This window comes from Trachurus japonicus, chromosome 9, assembly GCF_045865225.1.
Source record: "Trachurus japonicus isolate A0001 chromosome 9, Traja_1.0".
In the NCBI taxonomy this organism is placed as follows: Eukaryota; Metazoa; Chordata; class Actinopteri; order Carangiformes; family Carangidae; genus Trachurus; species Trachurus japonicus.
The window spans coordinates 28,367,606-28,390,408 of record NC_140915.1 but is presented as its reverse complement, the minus strand read 5'-3'; the positions used below and the strand labels follow the sequence as shown (position 1 = coordinate 28,390,408).

The 22,803-nt window shown below is 42.0% G+C and overlaps 1 protein-coding gene across 1 annotated transcript in view; it reads left to right on the top strand.

Moving 5' to 3' along the window:
- LOC146981681 (GDNF family receptor alpha-2-like) overlaps window positions 1–19,014 on the top strand; it is a 47,253-nt gene extending 28,239 nt beyond the window's left edge. Inside the window, exons 5-8 of the mRNA XM_085787129.1 lie at window positions 8,693–8,805; window positions 9,802–9,942; window positions 13,230–13,372; window positions 17,776–19,014. Coding sequence (XP_085643255.1) covers window positions 8,693–8,805; window positions 9,802–9,942; window positions 13,230–13,372; window positions 17,776–17,916 — 538 coding nt within the window. The 3' untranslated portion in view covers window positions 17,917–19,014. The remainder of the gene's footprint in view (window positions 1–8,692; window positions 8,806–9,801; window positions 9,943–13,229; window positions 13,373–17,775) is intronic.
- The last annotated feature ends 3,789 nt before the right edge of the window (window positions 19,015–22,803 follow it).

Genomic DNA, 22,803 nt, shown 5'->3' with positions numbered 1-22,803 from the left:
TGTTGAGTGTGGTTAAAGCAGACCACTAGAAAATAATTTCATAATTTTTATGTAAAACTGCAAGTATACCCAGAGCTCCAGACCCATGGGGCATCCTGCTATTTAAAATCTGTATTATATATGTGAACAAGGATCACAACTACACGCCTAGGCCCAACCCTCACTTTTAACATGGATTAATTCATTTCTCTTTTCTTTTTTCTCCCGTTTTATTACTTATACAGCAAAATATATTATTTAAACAATCAGCTGAGAGACACTCTGTAGAGCTGAGCAATATGAGCGGTGCATGCTTAAAACAAAAGCCAACTGTAAAATGTATAACATTTGAAGTGTATCTATTCCTTCATGACTGATTGACTGAAAAATGGAGCTGAAAGACATATGAAGACCTTCACACATGCTTTAATCCTCTGCTAATACAGAATAGATTAGCTTCAAACCTAAATCAAATTGTTTTCAAGATGTAAAGCCCTCAAAAGTCAGCCGCTGCTACCCAATGAAGAGTAGAGTAGATGTCCTCACATTCCTCTTCCTCTTAGTCTCAAATTCAAACTGGTCCTCACACTAAGAGAAGTATGAATGCATACACACATACAACAGATACAATACTCACTTCAAAAGTTTGTGCTCAAGGTATTACCTTGCTATCAAAGCTATCAGAGTGAAGTGTCTTCTGATAGTGTAAAGCTCTGGTTTTGCAAGCAAAGCATGTGTCAATTGGTGACCTTTTCCTCATATATAGTACAGTTTTCTGCAGTGCGCGGCTTTAATCAGGCCTTAGCTTTGCTGGAGACGTGCTCAGCTTGCTGGCTACACATGAGAGTAGCAAATGGGGTTGAGAGGAGAACAGGAGAGAGAGAGAGGTAGAAGGAGGGAGGGAGGGAGGAAGGGAGGGAGAGAGGGGAAAATAAGTTGTGAGAGGGATGGTGCAGGAACTGGAAATAAAGAGTTGTGCATTTAATTCCAATACATGGATTAGTATATGCCCATTTACTTTCCCAACCATAATCTCTAAGGGAACAAGCGGAAAACTGCAGTCATTACCGACTAGGCCTCATCCTTCCCTTCAATGGGACCGTATATATTATTAATGCACACATTATCAATAGGGCTTCAGACTTACCTACAGAATGGCCGGTGTGCGGTTTTCATTGTGTCAATTAGGGCCTGCTCTTTCACTCCTCATCATTCTCACTCTGAACTTCTCTTTGTACTAAAGGAGTCTCACTGAAAGCTGCGGTAAAAAACTTTCCTGAAACTTTTGCTGCAAAGTTGTCTGATATGATATGTGACCAATAGTTTTATAATTACAGTTATGTCTCTTCTTTTCAAGGGACAGTTCATCCATTTGTTTGACGTGTACACTTTGTCTAGCGGGTGGCTGTTTGCCGTGTTCAGAGAGTATTTAGGGAGTTAAGATAACCTTGAATAATCTACTCACCCCTCTCCAAACAGACAGTACTGGGCTGTGTGGCACGCTTGATTTAGCATTAATCCCAGTGACATCACATTCAGTTGGGGGCTGTAAGATATCTGCAGCGGGTGGTGCAGACAGAAGCAGAGAGAGAAAGTGAGAAAGAGTGAGAAAGTAAAATAAACAATGAATCGCAAGCCAATTTTCTGGTCACCAAACAAGGAACATTGCAATCATGCAGAAGTAAGTGTTTCAAAGTAAGACAAAATGCGGGTTGATTTAATGAAAATGCAAGTTTAGACTGTTGCTCTCTTTTTTTTTTTTCTTGGATTTTATGCTTAATAATGCAAGGGAGGTTGTGTCACCCGACAGTTTTTGTTAGTCTCAATTCTCTGCTGAGTAAGAGGGCGAAAGGTTGTGTCATGTGACAGCTAAGCTAAACTGCCTTGTGTTTTGACTGAATGCCATCTGTCCACGTTGCCCTTTTAGAGTATTGACTGGGAATCCCAATGAGTACAGTGCTGCCAAAAAAAAGAAAAAAGAGGCAGACCTCTGTCCGGGCGCATTGAAGAGAAAATAGCTGTGGGTAAAATGGACCGTCACCTCTGACCAGAGCAACAGAGAGAGTGTCTCAGGGTCACCAGCAGAAATTTAGGTGAAAAGGCCGAGCAGAATGCAGCTGCAGCCGCCTTAAAAAGACTTGAGGGTGTTACAGTACGTCCTTTTACTGTAATCAAAATATATTCTTAGCACTCCACTCACAAGGTCGGTGCTGTATTGTTCGGCTTTACATAAAGATGATTATGATATAATCAGCTGTGCTGCACAATGCGGAAAAATCTCTCGGCATCGAAGGTAAGTAATAGAAACATATCAATGCTGCTGAAGCCAGTTGTTTGCTTTGGTATTTAACTTGTACTGACAATGGCACACAAGGCTGTTGAGTCCTATTGATTGAACTAGGGTCAAATTCCCACCATGAGTTTGCACATGAGCACTTGAGGCTGCAATGACAATCAGTTTGTGTGACAGTGACAACAGGACATTAATGAGGAAGGGAGAGGAGAGGAGAGGAGAGGAGAGGAGGAGAGGAGAGGAGAGGAGAGGAGAGGAGAGGAGAGGAGAGGAGAGGAGAGGAGAGGAGAGGAGAGGAGAGATAGCTATGGTCAGATGAACACAACAGACAACAAAAGAAGGCGGAGAAGGGGGGAAGGTGATGAGGGGTAAGAGCATAGCAGGGAGAAACATCTTTTGTTTTTCTCATTTGCTTCATGTAACTGCCATTATGTTGGCAGCTATTGTGTCATGCCTATTATTATGCTTTCTGTAGATGACTGAAAGATATGGTTGGTTAAAGCCTCTCCAGGCTGATGACTCTGGGAAGTGATAAGACTGAAGAGCCGTAATTTGACATTTAACAGAAATTATCATCCGTAGAAGAGCTCATATTTGTAGATGGAGCACAGAGGGAAGTATCTAAACCAGATATGACTCTCAATAGACTGTTGTTTTAACGCAGAAAGGCAGCTATTAGAGTCTTTTGGAGTCTGATAACCATTTTTCCTGCTGCCTCGCTTCCTTCATGAGAAAATGGTTTCCAAGGCTGACACTCATCTGATTTGAGTCACATTGTTTGTCAGGGGCATCAAGTGATAGGAATAAGAATCCATATAAAAAGCCATTAGTTTTCTATTACTGCCAAGCTGGATGGACAGGCACTCAGTGCTCAGCCGAATCACTGTGTTTAAAGTGTCAGGTTGGTTGAAAGAAGTCTACCTCTGTGGGGGCTCCCCTGCCACTTCCCTGGGGGCTGAGTGGCTGAAATGACCATAAAACTCTGTTGGGCTAGACAGCCTGTAATTTCAGCAGCGAGTGGCGCTTCGCCGAGGTATAATGGAAAGCCCTTGGAAGCCATGAAATGTGCTGCATCCCGGTGCTGGAACACCATTGTCTGAACACTCAGGACACCTCTCTAAACTTTAAATTACTGTTTTTAAGCCATCATTGTCTGAAAGAGCTCCGCTTCTAAAAAGAAACACGGTGCTTCTTCAGTTTCTTTAATCTTCTGTGGTCTTTGCCTTTCCTACAGAAATCTGACGTTTACATTTTTTTTTACAGACCCTTTGCCCACGAGAAATAGAAAAATGGAAAGTCTGGTTCTAAAGGTTGCTTTGTATAGGCACAATAGAGTTGTTCTCTCGCCACCCTCTGTTGTATCTTTTTTATCATTTATGGCATGATTGTAGGTACAAGTGCCTCCTTTCACTGTGAACAGGAACGGATGAGAGGGCTTTGAGTGAGGAGGACAGGTGTGGAGAGGAGCAGCTTTGTATTTATGTCTGTGTGTGTGTGTGTTGTGTGTGTGTGGGTTTTTTGTGAATTAACAGCGCTGTGTATCGCTATTTGACAGTGTGTGTGTGTGTGTGTGTGTGTGTGTGTGTTTGCATCTGTCTACTTCTGTGTCACTTGCTACAGCCATGGTAGAGCAAGCATATGCCCCGTTTTCTGAAGCGAGGCTCTCGATGTGCTAGCAGCACGTCACGTCGAGAGGCTCTCCGGGTGATTTGATAGGAGGGCGGATGGAGATGGAGTTGGAGTAATGAAGTGAGTCTCAGTGGGGTTTGCTGCTGGAGGCCCAAGCTCATCACACCACGCTGGTTTCTGTGGTGAAAGACGCAGAGCGAGAGACACACACAATCAGAGAGACAGGGAGACTGTTACCTCATCACCCTATATTCCCCCCAGTCAAATCCGCTTGTCCTCGGATTCACAGTGCTGGGATGCAGCATAACTGTAAGCACATTGCAACAATATAGTCTCTGATAGAGTGTGTTGTGGTTGCATGTACGTTGCTCTCTGAATGACAGTTTCTGTCCTGTCAAGACCAATAGATTCTGATTTTATTTATTTATTTTTGCAGAGAGACATGCAGGTTGAGGCTCAGTGTAATTACAATGCATGTCATCTAATCCAATTACTTCAGAACCTTACTTCAGAAAAAGGCACAAAATGATGAATAAGTGATCAAGTATCTGCACTGATACAGCTACAGTGCATATTTAAAGGCATGGCACTATGTAAGTTTCTGTGATATTAACATTCCACCTGCTGTTGTGGATGCAGCTCTCAGCACTTCTTCATTGTTGTTTTTTAACACATGGATCATGCTCATTACATGAATGCAATGTTGTGGATGAATTTGAAAAACTTTCTCACAAAATACAGTGTCATTCAGTCACTTGCGAAATATGTCACATTTGTGTGAATGTAAAGCTGTATCACTTAAGCATTGAGATATTGTTATCACATCCGTTTTATTATTATTATTCAAATATTTTTTATTGATTTTAACATTATACACTCAAAAGAACTCAATAACCCAGAGAAGAGGGAAAGCAAAATAAATAAATAAATGAAATGAAATGTATAAATAACAGTAATGCAATAAATATTAATACTTAATAATGATAACAGAAAAAAAATGAAAAATCAGGAAAATAAAACAGATATTTTACTCAGTATCAACAACGTAGTCATACATACACATACACCTATGCATAACTGCAGACTACAGAGTAATATATACAGAGTAATATATAAACAAAAAATAAATAAATACATTTTAAAAAAGGGAGGGGGGGGGGGGGGGGGGGGGGTTGGCTACACTATGTTAAGGGAAGTTCATCTTCAAAGTACGATAGGAATGGTTGCCAGACTTTATAATATCTATAGTGCCCCGGGCAGTTTTAGTTGTTCAAGTTTGAGGTGGGACATCACGTCTATGAGAGGAGGGCATGACCTTCTTCCAACTAAGGAGTATCAGACGTCAAGCTCGCAGAGTGGAGAACACTATAGCCTCAGCCTGGTGCCTAAATATTGGTGTCTCCTGAGGGACGACCCCAAATAATGCAGTCAATGGGTTAGGACTGATAACTTTATTACACATGTATGAAAATGTATCAAATATATTTGTCCAAAATAGATCTAGTTTCGGGCAAAACCAAAACATATGACTGAGGCTAGCTGGGTCTTGCCTGCATCTGACGCAAGTTGGGTTTAAGCCAGGGTAGAGTTTGGCTAGCCTACTTGCAGATAAATGTAGCCTGTGCAGAACCTTAAATTGCAGCAGCCCATGTCGGATACAAATCGAGGAAGAGTGTACCAATGTAATTGCTGCCTGCCAGTTTACGTCTGAAATGGTGGTTCCTAATTCTTCCTCCCACTGCCTTGCTAAACGGTTAAGTGATACGACGAAGTGATACGACGAAGTGATACGACGAAGTGATACGACGGCAACCCTCTGGATATTATCATACAACACAGACACCAGACCTCTGTTAACTGGATCCATGGTCAGACATTCATTTATCCACGAGGGGTTGTCAAAGAGAAGTGTTTTTAACATAACTCCGCACCTGTAGATATCTAAAGAAATGTGACTGAGGGATGCTGAAGTCTTTCTTTAGCTGTTCAAAGGAAATGAAGTGCCCTTCCTTAAAAAGGTCCATCACACATTTAATTCCTTTCCTATGCCACAATTGAAAAGATGGATCTGTGAGAGATGGGGCAAATTGATGTTCGCTAGAATAGGGGAAGTGACAAGAGCTTGTTTATGCTTAGAATGAATCCTAAACTGCAACCATATATTCAGGCAGCCAGAAATTATTGGGTTGTTCGTCCAACAACGTTTACTTAAAGGTTAGGGGAACAAATTAAAGAGTTGAGCGAAACTGGATTACTCGAATACTGTTCCATTCGACACTGTAGTCATCATCTGATGCATCAGAGACCCAGAATATAAATTTGTGGATATTGGCCGCCCAGTAATAGTACAGAAAATTGGGTAGGGACAGCCCACCATCTCCCTTCTGTCTTTCCAAATATTCCTTCCGTATTCTGGGTACTTTTTTATTCCAGATAAAAGTAGATATGAGCTTATTTAAGTCCTTAAAAAAGGATTTAGGTATAAAGACTGGTATTGCTTGGAACAGAAATAAAAGGGCATGATAGTCATTTTTACTGAGTTGATCCTTCTGGCAAGTGACAAAGGGAGGGTTGACCATCTCTCCATGTCATGTTTAGCTTTGTTAAACATCGTTTTGAAATTGCTATCACATCCGTTTTATAAGGAGTGCGATAACTGGGGGGACAATGACCAGGTAAAAACTTGACAATTTTTTCTTGTGTGATTCACATTTTACGAGCTTCCTACAGCACGAGCAAAAAAAAAAAAAAAGGCAGTCACTTCATCTGTTATTATGTATGGACAACTGCATCGGTCAAACATGCATGAATGTGAATCTGTTCGGTCAAATTAATGAAAACCAGGAAAATGTGTACTTACATAGACAGGTTTTACAGTTCATAGTAAGATGACATTAAAACACAGTTTTGAAGAAAGTCCTGCACCTTCTTCAACAAAGTCAAAGAGAAAATGTCTGATTTTGGTACGAGCAGAAAGAAGTGGCTAACTAGGAATGGCTATAGTACTGTAGCAAAGATAAGCTAAATTAACTAAACTATCTACTGTACAGAAAATGAGTGTGTTTTCCCAAAATGTCAAACGATTCCTTGAAATAGTATACCGACATCATTGGGCTTGAGATAAAGCCTGGTACTGTGGCTGGCATCTGGATGGCAGTTCTTTTCTTCATGGTAATTAAAGCAGATATCAGTGGCAGGGCCGTTTCGGCTAATGCTGTGTTCAAGGCAGGCTTTTGAAACCGTAAGTTACAGCTTCAAGTCACAACTACGACTTGGTAGCGTTCCAGGTAACCCGTAGCTCGTGTTTTTACCGTCCTGTTGTCTGTGAAAGTTCCCTATAACGGCCACTCGTAACTTCCGACCCGTGAACTCGTACCAGATCGAACTGGTATGACTTCACAGGAAGGAAAAACACAAAGTACGAGTTTCCTTGAACGCACCATGAGTTAGCAGCCCCCGCCCTTGTCAGGCATCGATTGGTCCTCGTGCTACGTCACCACATTCACGCGCATCCCTTGGCTGCACACACAGCCCTTCATGCCGTTCTCTCTCCTCATTGGATAACACTTGTATCCCACAAGGAAAATTTTCTCCTCGGGTTACAGCAGAGCAGAGTGACGGAGAGACTCGTGTTTAGGCTGAAATACTTCATGTAAGTGATTGCTGACGGAAAATAGGACTATTTAGGACTTATATTAACAAAAACATTCTACTGATATCTGCTTTAAAGTGTGTCACAATTAATCTGACAATGAGGCTCTGCTGTTAAAAGTCACCCTCACAGCAACTTTTGCATAAAAAACACTGAAACAAATGGCTTTATAACAGGCTGAGAAAAGAGGGGGAGGTTATCACAGCAGCTATTATGAATGAGTCACCTCAGTTGCTGTTTGAGTTATCAGTTATCAACTTGGCCAAAAATTAGAAAGCAGTCACACGTTCGGTCAGCTGTACTTGCTAAACCTGTCTCTCTCTCTCTCCCTGTGTGTGTGTGTGTGTGTGTGTGTGTGTGTGTGTGTTGGCCAACACAGCCTGAGGTACGTTAGTGTACCTTTGAACTTAAGGCTGCAAAAAATGGTCAGACTAGATCAGAGTAAATGAGTCATGACAGAGAGGGAGAGAGAGAGAGAGTGAGAGAAAGAGAGAGAGCGCAATGTGCAATGGATTGTGATTCACTTAGTGGGCAGCTGTGATGTGAACAGTACAGACAGAGCAACTTTGCACACGCTACTCCCAATAAACCTACTTAAGTGGATTAGCAATGCCACCCTGGGGGCCTCCACAGACTTAAAGCTCTTATCACAAACACACACCGAAACAAAACATACTATTTTTATCAGTTCCCTCAGTTTGTGGGGAAATGAGTATGGGAGATAGTTAAGATGTCCGGGATAAGCATGAGAGCTATGGCCAGAAAAAGCATATGATATCATTCTCATCCCGACACTAATGCCCCTACCTTTGGGTTTATGTTGTTTGCTGTGAAGACAGTAAATGGCTAGTTGGTACCGAGGCGTGAACGAGACCTGGTTGTGATTCAGGACACCTGTTGGAGCAGCAATGAAACAGATGTTGCATATTCCTTCCCAGTTTTGATGCTGGCCACAATTGGCAGCTGCTCTTGAGTGAAAACACTGCCAAAAAATTTGAACGAAAGCTTTGAATTTGTGTATGTGTGTTTATATACGTGTGTATGTGTGTGATCATCTCTCTTATGGTTGAAGTTTATGACTGAGCCTCTGTCTCTCTCCCTCTTTCTTTCTGTGGTGTCTTTTTGTGTTTGCTGTGCAGGTCTCGGCTGGCTGATTACAAGGCGAACTGCGGGATGTCTCCGCACACAGTGAGCACCTGTCCCAACCAAGACAATCACCAGGCCTGCTTGGCCTCCTACACGAGGCTCATCGGTCAGTGAAGCCAAGGCTGTAGCTGACACTCTGATGGAGTGGGAGTGTGTTTGTGAGAGAGAGAGAAAAAAAGATTGATTGAGATGGCAGGAGGCATACAGAAGTGCACATTTACCAACACATCTCACAATATTTTTCTGAAATTTCAGATACATGGTGAGATAAGGAGTGATAGTTATGGGAGACTTGAAGAAGAGGCAGTCTGACAGCAGAGTGTTGTACCTTCGTCTTTATCATGACAAGCAGACAGAGCAGCGAGACTCCCTTCTCCTGCTCTAATACCTCCCCCCAGCACACTGGACATCAGTCCACTACTAGAAGCAATTAGGGAACAGAGTGTTTACTTAATTAAAACACTTGATGACCATCTGTTTGCTCATAGTAAATGTTGCTCAGACAATGTGCACAGACTAGTGCGTGCATATTTTTCAATCCCAGCCCATGTTTGATAACAGCACCTTGGTCATGTTGCAGCTGTATCAGAAAGCTCACAGAGCTCTGAATGCAAATGCACACGAAATACCATTTTTAGCACCGTGGTTGCTGAAGTGTCCATATATTTCAGTATCAGTCAGAGCCTTCCCACCATGTGTCATACATCATGCAGTATGAAGTGATGATATACTATAGTGCTTCCTGGATTTCTCTAGAAAATGCGACACAAAGTGAATCTAACGCCCCTGACTCCACCTGAAAGCATCAACACAGCAAAGTAAAATGTTTTAGTACAACAGTGCTGTATCCAAACAAGCAGACATACTTCCTAAAGCACCTACTTTGCAAAAAATATGCACAACATAATGGCCTCTTTACATCTAAAATTAACCATTACAGAATACTTCACCTTCCAATTCCCATGACTAACATCTTGTTGTCTATTTTATATACTATTTGCAATAAATGTAGTCCATTATTGTCCATTAGTGACCCATAACTGTTTGTCCTAATGTGCGTGTTTGCGTCTGTGTTTGTGTGTGTGTGTCCATGCCCTCACAGGGACCGAAATGACTCCCAACTATGTCGACAGCAGCTTCTCCAACTGGACCATCTCCCCATGGTGCACCTGTAAGGGCAGTGGAAACCAAGAGGAGGAATGTCTGAACTTCCTGCGGCACTTCACTGAAAACACATGCCTAAGTGAGCCACCCGGACACTCTGACACTCTGCATGCATCTGTTTTGTAGCTGACTGAGGATTACAGCATGTGATATTGATAAGACCACAAGTTTGGGATGCAGGTGTTTCTCCTGCTGCCATGTAAGGGTAGAGTGAGCCGTGAACTTTGATCTAATGCAACTTTAATAGTTTCATGTCAGACTCTGTCTTTCAGTGTTATTGAGCTCTCCTGTCATATAACTGTGGATGTGATGTTGTCGAGCGGTGGATCGTGGTCAGCAGGGACTTACAGTAATAAGGAGGAGAATGGGGGGGGGTGTTGGAGGTGAAGGGCAGGAGCCACTTTAGACATCAGAGTAATAAAAGGTCAAAAGAAAATTAAGTTAATTTGAATTTTAATTAAGTAATTTAATTCAAATTGAACTGAAAATAATTTATAATTTCTTTTATTTGGTTATTACAAATGGAGAAATAAAGCCAGAGGGATGTAGAGAAAGGATGGATGGATGGATGGATGGATGGATGGATGGATGGATGGATGGATGGATGGATGGATGGATGGATGGATGGATGGATGGATGGATGGATGGATGGATGGATGAACTGATGGATGGATAGATAGACCGATGGAGAGACCGATGGATGGATGTTCTGATGGAAATGTGCACGCCGCATAGTTTGATACAGCTTATCCAAGGACGCTCCTTTTCCCACTGATTAAGTTGAAATTAAATGTTCTCACTTCCTCAGAAACGAGTAATTTCTTATCACTTCTCATCCCTCCTTTGGGCAAGATCTGCCCAGACTTTAATACAAAAGAAACCATTTGCATGTCATTTTCACATTCAATCTAAGAGAGTTAAAGGGCTTATCCCTTACGGCGGAAAAATGTCATGAAAATGGAAAGATCTAGCACAAATGAAATAATAGGGGGAGCTAAAATACATTTCATCTGTACATCTAATGCATAACACACTGGATGCAGCATGACAGAGTGGTTACCTCAAACATCCTCATGCTTTTTTCACTAAGAAGTAAAATACAGAGAGATACCTCCTTGCTATGCCGGAGCGAGCAGTGTCATCAGCGCTACAAGACACCGTTGCCTTTAACATGTTCCATTGTGTGGATAATGCTTTCAGACCATTTCAATAGATTGCCGGGGTACCGTTTTAGCTGAGTGTGCAGGATGAGGGATGAGGCTGGGAGCTGAGGAGGCGTCTTGAAAAATAACACAAAATGCAGCATCTCCTCTCTGCAGTCAAGGGGAACAGGCGATAAACTTTCGACACACCAGGGAGGAGAATGTACACAAAAACACACATATACATAGATATGAGCGTGTGTATGTACAGTATGTCTTTTAGCCCCTCATGACCCCCATCTTTTCGCTCACGCTGTTTCTGCAGAGTGAATCATTTCTTACACTGATCGACAAACCAAAGCATTACTGTAAATGAAAACCATGTGGTAGACAAATAATTTACTATCTACACCTCTTCCCCACTTTACCTTACAAGTTCAAGAAAAAGGAAAATCCAGCAGAAGAACAATTTAAGAATACAATGTTTGGCTAAAATATGTGGGGAAGGCAGCAGAAAAACATTCCAGGATGTTAAAATATTAGTCTAAACATAACCTTGAGTTCCTCCTCCCTCAGCCTTCTTCTCCTTGTTCTCTCCCCCTTTATCTATTACTCTGTCTGTCCCTGCAGGTAGGCCAATGCAGGCGATGCCCAGGGGTTAAAGGAAAACTTATCCAGAGTCATTAAAAAATTGAATTGCTATTGGCAATGAGCTTAATCACTCGCTGGAACATTTGGGCGCAGTAAAACATCCTGTGTGGAGGCCCTCCAGCCAACTAGTTTGATTTATGACTTTATTCCCCCATCTTACAGCATCTGTAGGGGGATAGCTTGCTATAGCCGACCCTGACAAACAGATGCGTAACATCGCATGTCTCAGCAGTGCTTCACCAGCTCCTCACTGCAAGGATTAAAGTTGCTAGGCTTCACTCTCACACTTTTTTCTCTGCTTTTATTTTCCAGCAGCAGCCCAAACACCAGTGTTGAACAGAATGAGAAACATGAAGGATGCTTTTGTATGTGTTAAGTGTGCAGGTGTCTGTGTGTGCGCCTTTGTGTGTGATTTGCTGTACAGTATATACACTGGTGTGTGTGCACGCGCAACACTGTGTAGGCGGACAGAGGATGTGACAGACAAATCTATGTGGCCATGCGCTGGGATTACTAAAGACTGTGTGTGTGTCCATCTGATTATGCATGTGTGCTCCACAAGTATCCTATCTGTCCTTTGTGTGGTGGTGGGGAAATGCCATTTCTCCTTTGTTTGGGAATGTTTTGAATTTGATCAGTAACATAAATCTATTCAAAGTCATCTCTGCATGCTGACCTTATAATGGAGGTGGTTGCCAAGCAATTACATGCCTTGCCTTCTCTCTGGCTGAACAAAGAGAAACAAGCCTCATGTTTTAAACGGATGAGCAGTGAAAAGGTACTCAGCCCCTATTTTACCATATCTAGCTGAAAAGCTGACTGAACAGGGAGTTATCACATTTTTGCAGAGACTCACACATGCACTTAGACGCAAAATTATGCACACATACAGTGCATCTGCAGGCAGACACACAAACTCTTGTGTGCATTGACGAGCTCCAGTCGTCTGTTTGAGCTGATTGATTTGCTACTTTTAAAAGATTCCATTTCTAAGTGCACTACTGCCGGCAAACATCATCAGCACAAGCGCAGATATAATGCCACTGTTTGGTCAGCTGGTTGCAAATTGACAGCGGTTGTTGCAACATGAAAGTTTTTTCTGTGAGGAGTTCAGGGCATGAACCAAAGTTGTTTGCATTTGGTACATGTGTGTCACCACAGGATTCACTAAGAGAAGGATAATTAGTAGCTAAATTGCTAGCATGAACATGTTTGACAGTCGACAAGAAGGTGCAGATTAAGTTGTTAAACAAATAACAGCTTTAGTATTTTGTGAGCCAGTTAGATCTTCAGCAGCCTCCCCGGTGACAGATTTCACTAACAATCCTCTGATTGCTGCTTGTGATTAGTTTGGCGTACAACTCTTCATCTTACTGCCTGAGAAAAAAAGAGTGCCTTTCCATACCGGTTTCACTCCTTCCTTCCTCAATCCCTCTCTGCCCTCCCTCGTTCCCTTGGTTGCCAAAGATTGGGCAGGGGACCAAGAAGTTGACTTAGAGCTGTCTGTCTGCTCGCTGGCTTCTTGCTGGGATGGTAGTCAAAAACAAATGACTTTATATCTCTGTCCCTGCAGGAAATGCCATTCAGGCCTTTGGTTATGGGTTAGACAACACGCCGAACAAAAGTGTTACTGTCCCCGGCACCTCAGCGATGACGAAGACAGGGTGGGACTGGACAACGGGAACCTCAGAACCTCCATTTCACACCATCCCAAAGGTAATAGGTTTGCACTGATTGTTGCATTGCATGTGATATTACAAATGTTAAATTTATATGCAAAAATGTAATGCGGAGTCATTATTTCCTGGCTGCTTGTCAATCAGGTAGGCTTTTTGAATTAAGGGTGTTAATCCTGGAGTCTATTATGCGATATATAGGTCAACCCATTGTGTGAAATTTAAACAGATATGATTTGTTGCAGCGCAAATATATCCATACGTGTTCAGCAGTTTCCAGCAACTTCTTTGCATAAATTTGTGAAAATGGACCTATTACAAGAAGAACCAAAAAAACACTCATCCACTCAGCTTCCATGAAACGAGGATTTCGTACAGTGGCAAAATCATAAAGCTCAATACTCTGCACCATTCACATTCACATCACATTCAATCTCTATGCTTGTTAAAGCAATTGGCACATCAGAACAGACGCTTTACGATAAGATAGTTTATGCTACACCCAAGATGATGACATTTGGTTGAAATATTATATTTCTCTCGCACACAATGAAATAGTGAAAGGAAAGGGGGGTGGGGGTTTTAATCTGGATTAGAGGTTCTAAAATACTGGCCCAGGGCCTGTTCTCTGCTGAATGCGGTCTACTCTGAAGACTGCAGTCAACTCTGCTGTAACTGGGTTCACCGTCTGGAGAAGAAAAACATCACTCTTTGCTGTGCTGCAAGAATGCATATGTGTTTGTCTTTTAATAAAACTTTACTTCATTTTCTCTTCAGATAAAATATGAAAATGACAGAATGATATTGTCCACCAAAGTCTACCTCTCCCCCACTGTCTCCCTCGAACAAGACAAAACATTTCACACTGCACATTGGGCCGACAAAGGGTTTCTCTTGTTTCACTTTATTATTTTTTTTTATCTAACTGTTGAGTTTCATTAGTTTTCTCAATGAAATATTGTTCTGCTTTACAGATGTATTTTAGATGTGCCATGCAGCCTTCTGGTGTAAAACTAATGATGTTTTTCACCTTTGCAGGAGACCCAGTTACTAAGCTTGGCTGAATTAGACACTGTAGAATGAAACTGTACTCTGTAAAAACCTTCAGCTGCTGCCACCACTGCTGCTGTTGCTATTGTTGATCTTTTGTTAATGTTGGGGTTTTTGGGGGGATTTTTTTTGTGTGTGACTTTTACAAATACACACAAACTCCCACCAGCGTGCAATGTTTATGGATGCAAATTAGCATGCTGAATGAATGACTAGCATTAAGACATCTATTTTGAGTAATTCCAGGGGCTTTCACAGCCATTAAATGGTCACATTGCACCTGAGTCATGCAGTATTGTCCTTTATGCAGAAACCCTCATTGTTGTGAAGACAGCAAATTAAAACCTTAAAAATGTTGCAAAGAGGAGAATTAATGAACAAGCTCCACTGATAACAATTACAGTGTGTGCGGTAGTAAAGGTATTGGAGAGAGAAGGGGGGGGGGGGGGTGGCATGGCATGGAGAGAATGGATGGTGGAGGAGCTTTCGCCAAGGGTTCTGTGTGTGTCGGTATTGATGCACCGCTCTTTGCCTGTCTCACTGCAGCGTGGTGTTTAATTTATTGTAAAAATGGTAATTAGGAAACAATAAGACGTGTGATTACTCAAGCAGGAAGTTTATAATTAGAGAGGGAGCTGTTAGGGACATTTTGGGCGGCCCTGTGTTCTCAGACAACTATGCCTGGCAATTAAAACTTGTCAAACTTCCATGGCAGATAAATTGGGGGAGTGTTGTTATGGTATGAGTCCTCTTGGCACAAGACTGACTGTCCAATGCTGTAAATCTCAAGGCAGCCAGCGCGCGCCCCATAGTAACACATACACGCACATGTGCAGGAGCACGTGTACAAACAGCCTGCGTAACAGAATATATTAGGTTTTTGATGGATGGATGAATGCCAAACAACCATGACATCAAGGGACACCCTATAATATAAAGCAGAGTTGGAGAATAGTGTGAATCTACAGTCTGTGACTAAGCCTGTTCATGTCAGTCATACGGCTGTCTTATAGACTATAGAGTATTTTCAGCTAATTTAGATGCTAATTATTCAAAATGTCACTGTCAGTGGTTGTGGGCTTTATCCCATGCTCAGCGAGTAAACATATGGGCTGAGGCTTGGTCCTTGGAGCATTGTAAGTCAGAGGGGTAGCCATCACAAGTCCTGCCTTGTTTATACTGAGAAAAACAATTGCTTTTCCCATATACTAATGTGTTTCTGAGGAGTTTGATGAAGTAAATGGTAAATTCCCAATGATGTATTTGTTATATTCCCAGGGTCAGTGCAGGTCTCACAGATAAGATGGATTTTGTGTGTCTTATAATTGTAATCCTGATTTGAATTTAAATGCCCTCGCTGAACAGATTCTTGAACAGGGAGATGTTTAAATTGAAGTATCCGTTTCTATTGCGTTCGGTTTCGTTTACAATGTGATATAAACCAACTTGTCTGTGTGAAAATCCCCTCGCTAACCCCAGCCATTGGGAAGCTGGTGTTGTCTGTGTTCCCATGTAACACTGTCGTGTTGATTTTCAGCTCAATTGAATGCAATTGATTGTGGACAGAAACTACGTAACTCGAGGTTATTCAATAGTTAGCCTTGGGAGAAGCAGTCCTACTGCACTGTAAATTTGACAATACTGATCAATAATGAAAATGCACATGCATGCACAGTTACCTGAGTTACACGAGCAAGTGTGATCCACTCTTATCAGGGGCTTAAATGCGTAAATACTTTTGAATGTTTTCCATCATTTCTCTCTCTCTCTGTACACTGCGCGGGCAGATGATAGCCTGTTTTTGCGCACAGGTATTTCTGTATTCCATCATGGTGCATGTGTTTGTGCTTTTAGCCACTTGTTTATGTGTATGTGTACTGTCTCTGAAGCCTGAGTGTATGTGTGGATATTGGCTGCAGCCAGAGATCTGGACTCATGTCAACAGGCTGCTGCCACACATCACTGCCCTTGCTAATTAATTGGCTTTTAGTCGCGGATGTGTTTGGTGCATTGTCAAGCCACCCATAGCCCCCACCACCCTCACTACCCCCCCTTTTTTTGGCAACTGTCACTTAACCATTTCTTTGCAGTGCAGAATAAAAATGCACAAGCCCAGGTACTGTGATAATGGTAGCTATTTTGGACACCCTTTCTTTCTCTCCCTTACTCCCCCTTCTTCCATCTCTCTTACAGGAAAAAATATGCCTGTCTTGTTGATATAATTCAACACTATTTTCTTGTTTCATTATCATTTTTTTCATGCCTTTCCTTGTTCTGTTGGTAGATGAGGTGCTGGTAGATAACATCTGAGTAGATATTTTTTCTATGTACAGGGAAATGGACCAAAGTGCAATCTCTGCAAAGGTTGCAATGGTGAAAATAAGGTGAGAGGATGGTGGAGGAGGAAGACGAGGAGGAGGAGTAGGAGGAGGAGAAGAAGAAAGTGTTTCATGTTCCTTATGATGTGCCTCTGTATTGCTGTGCGGGGCTGAAAATGGTGCCTCTGCAAATTGAGTGAGACTATTTAACTTGGAGGCAAATGGTTATGCTTTGTGTTACAAGAACCTGAGCAAATGTAAAAAGTATTCAAGATGCTAACAGCTGTATGGAGAAGCACAGAAGATCATTGTCGTGTCAGGGTAACAGGGGGTTGGGGGTGGGAGGGGTGGGGTGGGGTTAATATCTGGTCTGATGTCCTCCCTCTCTGCTATACTGTAAACATTGTAGTAAACTACATGGCTTTTTTGCACACGGTAGGCCTACATAGGTGTATTTACTCATGTGCATAAACACTGTAGTGTTTTGTTTGTCTGCAGTCAAACTGCGTACAAGGGATCTTTGTGACTGTTGTGTTCGGCCACTACTAGCTGTAATTTATTCCTTATGAAATATTGAAAGAAATACACAGCCGCTGTTGGCTTCTGTTGTGTGTGTTTGGCTTCATGGCATGTTTTTCTTGTAAATAAAGTCTGTAATGATAGCTTTAAAAACTGTTTAGAGACTTGCTGGCTCAACCTGAAAGAGTTTAAGAAAAAAGTACTCACAAGAAGCTTTCCTTTGTTGCCAACTTGTTTAAGAAGCAGAGAGCATACTAAGCAGCAGGGGCTTGAAATATGCTTCACATATCAAAACATTTGGTGGATCAAACACTTACTGTTCATGCCAACTTGTGTCTGCCATGGATACATGTAATTTTCCTGTTTTACTCTGACTTTCTGACTAGTGTTTCCTTTTTTCTCCTCTACTTTGACCCCGTCCTGTCTAACCCCCCTGCTGTCTCCTCCTCCACCTCTCCCCCTTTCAAATGCCAGCACAGGAAAGGAGCATGAGTGTCTGAGTCATGTCTAACCTTTACACATCTCTCTCCCTCTGTGTGTCCCTCTATCTGCCCAGTATCCTGAACCTGCAAGAGGCGTTGGCCTGGGCAAAACCCCAGGTCTGCCAGAGGATCACTCTACCTGTCTGTGTGCCAACATCTGGGCTCTGCTTCCCGGCCTGGCTTTGGCTCTGGTCCTGGCCCAGCATGCCTTATAGAAGTGCCAGGAGGAGAAAAAAGAGGTCATCCACCCACAAGCTGATCCCAAAAGCAGAAGGTGTTATTTCTGAGACTGATATTAAGAAGGCTGAATCTCTGGGCAGTTGACATAAATGGCATTTATGAAAGAGGAAAAACAAACAGAGGTGGAAAATGTTGAAATTTTTGCAAACTGTGAATTTGTTGTTCATTTAATGTATTGTTAGAGTGGACCACAACTGTGAAGGAGTACACGGCTTTAAACAGGACCCTTGATAAGAGAGGCCACAATGGCCATTCTCTGGGAACGACTCTCGCTCTGGCTGAGACACCAAAACCTGGAGGACTGAAGCTGATCATGTCAAAAGACTCCTGTACTTTTCTCACTAAAGGAGGAAGAGAGGGAATGAACAACATAATTAAAAGGAGACAGGATTGACAGAAAAGAAATTGTTGCGGCGATAAAAGGAATGAGCATGAAGTAAATGGGGTAGAGTGAGAGTGAAAAGAGAAAGAGAGACATATTTCTGCTATCAGTCACTCTTTTTTTTTTGTCTTGAATTTGTTCTCGACTTAATCTTCTCTTGGATGAGCAGACCACAAATTTAGGGGCGGGGATGGGGGATGATTACATTCTGTCTCTTCAACACTAGTGTAAAATCTAAACTGTAAAGCCTACTCAGTGTTCTAAGTGTTGGTATAGTATTCGTGACCATAATCAATCTACCGTACGGCTCTTTCATTTGGGTGCTACAGTATACTTTTTCAGCAAGCGGCGAAAAAGAACTAAAGACAACAACGTTAACAGTAAATGGTTCTTTGGTCATTTGAGATGTTGTTGTTGATGACTGTGGGTGTTCGTCATATGTCCACCTGCACATGTGTATAATTCTGTCTTTATGTATATAAACAACGATTTTCTTTCATTCAGCCTAATGATATCTACAGGAACTTGAGTGGACATTACTGTACTGTATGCTAAGATGGCTCTGTATTGAGTATTGGTACTAATGAAAGGCCTTCATTATCTGCATTTATATTTGTCTATAAAGGTTTGATCACAAAGAATGTATACAGGGATGAGATTAAATGAGCTGAAACTGCTTGGAAAGCCATAACCTGTGTCTGAGTATCATCCTGTGTTCACAGAGTGTGTTTGAGCAATTATTACAACGTGCGTGTGTGTCCATGTTTACATGCAGAAGTAAATAAGCTTGTGAGGAGCATGTTAAATTGCCTGTGTGAGGCTTCATATTCTCTCCCAGAGAGCAGGGCAGAGGCTATGATGTATTGTTTAATTGCAGGGTGTTGCAGAGAAAGACCACCAGTTTTTCAGTGTGCTTGAATATGTAATTTTCAGCTCTATTGTTCCTCATTTAACTCAGTATTTTCAAAGGTGCCACATACTAGAAATGTCCTTAATTCACACACAGTATAGGCTCTATACTGGATACTGTTTGGCCATATTTATAGACCACATTGTTTAAAAAATGTGAACCTGCACATTAAGTTAGCAAAAACAATGGTTAAAAATGCAGAAATTCTTTTCTTGCTGATGGTTAAATAAGAGGAATTGTAAGCTCAATATCTGGGTTTGCTAAGATTAATTAATTAACACGTAATGACTTGTTTGTTTAGTTGGCAAAATATGAATCGTAAAACTAGAAGGGTTTCAGCAAATCAGTGTCATATTTTGAGAGTCATTCAGTATAACACATCCAATTTCACATTCAATTGAACCACATGTATCTGTAAAATATCATATTCATTCTGCACTGTGGTAGGAAGGATATTGGACAATATATGACTGTATTTATAGACTGCGAATTATATTTCGTCAATGATGTATTGCTTCTCTTTTCAAACTATAAACTCTCTGACATATGCTGAAGAAATGTAGAAACTTGTCATTCGCTTGTGGATGAAAGATGTATTTTTGTATGTTTATGCATACATCATGTCTTTTTTTTTTTTTTTTTTGCTTGCAAAGAACTTACACAGAGTGTTAGCTCACAATCAGTATTTCCATTGAAATGTTTATGTCTTCAGGTGGCACATCAACTTTAGTGTTGTGCCACATAAATACATGTTTCTGAACCAAACAGTTTTATGTTACCAGCTGATTTAAAAAAATGGTTTACAAGTTGTCAGCAGGGAGAGAGGGAAAATGAAACCTTACTCGCTGTGTTATTGTTAACTGTGACTGCACCATATACAGTGAGGTCAGGTCAGGTGGAAATTACAATGATTTCCGAAACGGGTGGGTTTGCTGCTCTGGGTCTGTGACAACATAAAATGTCACACATTTGTATAAAAAATATTTATCATTTTAACTTGTGAGCTCCAATTTCATCACATGTGAACAGTAACACCATGTTTGATGTTTTTGATCAGTCTTGTTATTGTTTTGCATGTCATAAGATTTGGTGACTGTAAGAAGTTTAGGGATTTTTCATAGCAAATAATTATTCACCATTTCAGTCTAACAAATTATTTAAGAGGTAAAATAAATTACACAGAACATATCAGTAATTTGTGCTTGCATTCAGAGGTAAGTCAAGAATCCACACATATTGTGGGCATCTCCGTTTATTACTGTATCAGACACTGTTCTCTGCAGTGCTGCAGTCTTTTGAATTACAGCTGGTGTAATCTGGAAAAGTTTGCTCCTGTAAATTACTTTCAAAGTACAATATACATGGTTCAGAGATGAGTTAAAAATAAAACAGATAAAAGGGTGGTGTGCAAAGCAGCCCATTTTAAACAAATCTATTTAATCATCCATCTCAAACTAAATATTTACAAGATTAACAGTAAATATCCGGCTCTGCTTTTGAGAGTGAAAAGTTTGGTATCTTACATCAACATTACACAAGTTCAGAGGAAGGAATCCATCAAAGATGAATCAGAGCTGTCAATTCTCCAGCAAGAACAGTCCAACTAGTCCATAATGTAATACAGTTATAATATAGTGCAGGCTCACAGATACAACCTGGTGCTTAAGATGTTGTCTCCCACCCAGTCCTGGACTCTTTTCATAGAATGGAAATCTCATTATCTTTATACCCCTACATTCTCAAATTACATTACAGACATAGCATATTTGAGCTTGCATTGGCAATTTGTGTTTGTCCAGTTTGACACTTGGGCTCTCTTTTACCTGCAGACATTTACACCTTAATGTATTTTACATTATGCCTAAATAATTCAGAGTTCAGTAGTGTCTACAGCAGGGTTATTATTATGGGAGAAGCTAAACTGCAAACAGACTCCTGCACTTGTACCAGAGTGATAACAAAAATCTGCTGATGTTTCTGGGGTATGTTCTGTGAGAAGTCACTGACTGACACTTCGGGCCCTAGTTTGCTGGCGCAGCGCAGGTGGCGCAAGGTAGCGCAGCCGGTCTAATGCAAGTTTCGACCAGCGCAGCCTAGCGCAAAGTCAGATTGGAAGATTGGCAGATCGCGCTGCGCTGAGATAGGCGTGGCCGCGCAGCAGGGGGAGGCGTCACAGATTCAGCTTGGTGCAGTGGAAGTTTCGTCCGAAAATGTCCCGCCGAGGTTGCGCTGAAAGCTCGCCACCTCCAACCAGGTCTAGTCTCAGCGCAGCGCGAAGCGCAGCAGGTGCAGTGGAAGTTTGGCTGACTGACCTGCAGTGCACACACGTCACCAAGACCTCACAGGCAGATCTCCACAGTTCCAGACACATTTCAATGCAATAAATATCCACAATAACCACTATTTAATGCAACTAACGGAATCAACACGTGAATTTATATCTATATAGATTGTCCCGTCACATCTGACGTCAGATCAAAGCAGAGATCAAAGGCTGTGGCACGCGTAATGGAAACTCCACCTGAATTAACACAGCAGGGACGAACTGGCACTGAAAAGCAGCTGTGGATGTCCCAAAAGCAGGACTGAGGGTGGATGACTGCATGTCGCTGCCGTGTTGAGATACCACTCTGCCCTTGTGATGATCGCTGTATTTATTTATTTACTTATTAATTCATTCGCGCGATCGACCGCATCACGCAGCCGTAATGAAAAACAAAACACAAATCATCATCTCTCTTAGTCCACCACAACAGCCTCGGTATCAGATAGTCAGTATATAGCCTACTACAGTATACTCAGCATCTCTATCACAGAAAAAAAAGAGAAAAAAAGAGACGGACAGAGAGAGAGAGAGAGGAGGACAGAGAGAGAGAGAGAGAGAAAGAGAGAGAGAGGGAGAGAGAGAGGGAGAGAGAGAGAGCGTGTCCTTTACATGGCGTGTGTTTATGTTGTGATTAGTGTAGCCTACACCTCTCATCTTATACACAGAGTTTGAATAAATGTGAGTTTCTTTATTAGTTTATTAGTTGTTGTTTCTTAGATTGCGTATAGGGGTTCTCAGTGTATCAGATCAATCCTGGTTAAGTATATTAGTAAACTCATTATTGGTCACTCTGAGCTCGGACCTCCGGACCAAAACAGCTGTTTCCTCCTGGGAGAGGTTCGGCCTCTGGCGTCGCTGTTTCCTCCGTCCATGTCCAAGTATAAAATGACAAACTTGCAGCGCGCATCACCCGCCGCGCAGTTAAAGGTGAGGAGAGGAGCTCCTTTGATTGGTGAAGATCTGACTCGGCTGTGTCAAACCCACTCCACGCCTTTCTCTCCTCCTCCTGTCTCCCTCCCGCCCTCTCTCCTCCCTCTTTGCCGTTTGCGCCGGTGGGAGGGACGAGGGGAGGGATTGCGCCGGTCTAAGTCTGACTGCGCGGCCCACCAATCTTGCGAAATGGACCTGGGCCCCACCCCGTTGGCGTGGCGAAGCTGCGCTGATCACAGACTTCACCTGGTCGACGAAACTAGAGCCCGAATGTTCAACCCCTTTGACAACGTAAAATTCCTCTTGTGTGTGCA